The following is a 2,684-nucleotide window of genomic DNA, read 5'->3' on the forward strand; positions in this document are numbered from 1 at the left end:
CATTTGACGGCTATTTTTTTCATGGATAAGACTGGATTGAATAAATTAATTCGCGTCATAAGCCAACTTGCTAATGCAGAGAACCCGCGAAATTGCAGTAAAAAAAATAAGAGGTTGGACCACTAAATAGAAGAAACGAAAATGAGTTACGGAAGGAGACAAGAAGGTAATTCAATCTAGAGGCTGAAGAGAAGCAGCAATGAGCCTCTCAACTATTGACTACAGTACACCACGCGAGTTGTACAGACAACACTATACACCGTTAAGGTGGTTAAAATGTACTGACAATGATTGAAACATTTATAACGATTTAAGAACAATAAAAATCCCGTGAATATTGACTTTTTCATAGTTACCACACCAGCTCTATAAATATGCACACTTTATGCCTGCTTGGGGTTATTATAATACAGTTTAGTAGAGATGTAAAGATTGATTTCATGTAATGCGCCCCTGTACGATCAAAATGTTTGTGCAATATTTCGCATTGCTCAAACATTTTGATCGCTTATAAAGGCACCAATTGAAAGCTTCCTTCACAATATTGACAAAACAATTATATCGCCTACATCTTTAGACTAGCCAGAGGGGTGTACTTTTTCAGGGAAATGTAACCGATTTCAGCCTTTATCTGAACTAAAGCAAATTATTGACATTAAGAAACAAGGGTCTTTACAGCGTCATTTTGACCCTTATAGCTACCCTTTCTTTATCATCTCCTTTGATAGTTTAATTCCTTTTTTTAATTTTTCTTCTTGCTTTCCAAACCACTTCAACTTCTACCTCATAGATTAACAATATAGTTTATCCAACCTAAATGAACCTGGGTACTGAATAACCTCTCAAAGGTTCCTGCACCTGACGATTTTGCCCAAATCTATATAACCAAATCTAGCCGTTACCTACTACAACTAGGCCTATACTAAAATAAGTATTATATTCTTTGCCGGTAAAACAGAAATTGTCAATATAATTGACACCAATACCAAATCATCTAATCAGAACACGTACGTGATAGTCAATTCATAACCATTTTTCAGCCATATTTACGAAAAGACATTTTCTTAAGAAATCTCCAGAAACTAACATTTTCTTTCCAAACTCATGGTAGGAGAGGCGTCTTAATTCTTATCAACCGTTATCAATTGTTTCTTATAAAATGATTACCCGATATTCTGTGTTGTTTTCCTCCTATGTTCAAGCATGTTGTTAAAAGAGCTGTTTACAGTAAGTTTCAATGTTGGAGTTTAAAGTTACAGAAAAAAAAACACTAGGCCTACTCATCAAATGACCTATATTAAAACTTAACCAACACATTGTTACATATAAATTATAAGCTATTTAGTTGTTAGAATACCTTATGCTACTATCACATAGAATCGGCTTAGTTTTGATTATAAAAAAAAAACTTTTTGACTCTTTAATACGTGGGAGCACAGGCTAGGCCTATACACAAGCATAACAAGAACTGAAAAAGGTTTGCTTTTGATTACCAGCCTACCCTAATATGCTTCAATCTTAATAAAAAAAAAAACTTCCTGAAATCACATTAATGAGTTATTATATATTCCCTAAAGTACCTGTAATAAAAGAAGGTTATGTTATAGTATACAAACAACTCCTGTTAGCCTAGGCCAATAGGCCTAACCAAATTTCAATTATGAGACTAAGCTTGTTCTTTGGAATACTTACCGAAATTTAATCATGAGATCTTTCCGAGTTGTCTTGTACTTCTCAATAGCACCCTGGATATACTGTTCATACTTCTTTTCAACATTGCCCCCCATTTTGATGATAAAAATCTATGGACGACTTATAAATAAGCTTCGAGAATAGAGAGAATAGGCCTACTCCTCTATTCACACACAAAATGTAAATTAAAAAATCGTGTACTTAAACTTATTGAAGTATATCATTTTACGAGGATCAAACACCGCCTGATTAAATCTCACTTTTATCACTTATCTTCTGAAATGATGGAAACTTTTCTTTGATTATCACCATGAATAAACAATATTCTATATTCTGGGATGAGATGAATTTATCCATGTTTAGATACTAAAGTAACACTGATATTATACACTGCAGATATCTTATTTAACGAAAAAAGGGAAGTTCGAGAGTGTGCTAGGATGCGTGTAACACGAAACGATAACAGAACACAACTGACCGAGTATCTAGTTATCTACCTTTAGTCCTTCATCCATCCATGCTACCATCAGAAGTTTTCGTTCATTCCATAAGACAATCTTCCTGTCACCACTCGTAATTTGCTACAATTTATCGAATATACTTAAAATTTCTTCAATGAATGATTAAAATCAAAGTATATTCTGTTAGTTCTCCTATGATAGGTCCATCATCACTGAAATGTAGGACTTATTTCAAAATCCATTAGTTTGTCACAGATTTTCGTTCACCTAATTTCCCAGATTTCTCAGATTCCATTATAAATTATGTTTTACATGTCATATAAAGTAAAACTACTCAACAGTAGACTAAAATTTCTTTGCAACATTGCGCAAAAAAAGTAGCGTTTCAATCTAAATTACGGCAATTTGATTCCCACGTTAAAACGAAACATTATGACACAGTCAGGAAAAGTATCGTAGGAGGGAGTTGCCAAACAAGGAATATCGCGTGTGGGTGAACGAGAGTGAAAGAAGAACGTTGCACTGGGGTCA

At 33.9% G+C, this 2,684-nt stretch overlaps 1 protein-coding gene across 3 annotated transcripts in view; it reads right to left on the reverse strand.

Moving 5' to 3' along the window:
* The window catches only part of LOC137616297 (uncharacterized), a 308,280-nt gene extending 306,119 nt beyond the window's left edge, over window positions 1-2,161 (reverse strand). For all 3 annotated transcript variants that reach the window (XM_068345942.1, XM_068345941.1, XM_068345940.1), the window contains exon 1: window positions 1,693-2,161. Coding sequence is in view for 2 of the 3 variants with exons in the window: in XM_068345941.1 (XP_068202042.1) it covers window positions 1,693-1,787 (95 nt within the window). In the remaining variant the exon portion in view is untranslated. The remainder of the gene's footprint in view (window positions 1-1,692) is intronic.
* Between the last annotated feature and the right edge of the window lie 523 nt (window positions 2,162-2,684).

The sequence above is a fragment of the Palaemon carinicauda genome, chromosome 22 (assembly GCF_036898095.1).
Source record: "Palaemon carinicauda isolate YSFRI2023 chromosome 22, ASM3689809v2, whole genome shotgun sequence".
Classification (NCBI taxonomy): domain Eukaryota; kingdom Metazoa; phylum Arthropoda; class Malacostraca; order Decapoda; family Palaemonidae; genus Palaemon; species Palaemon carinicauda.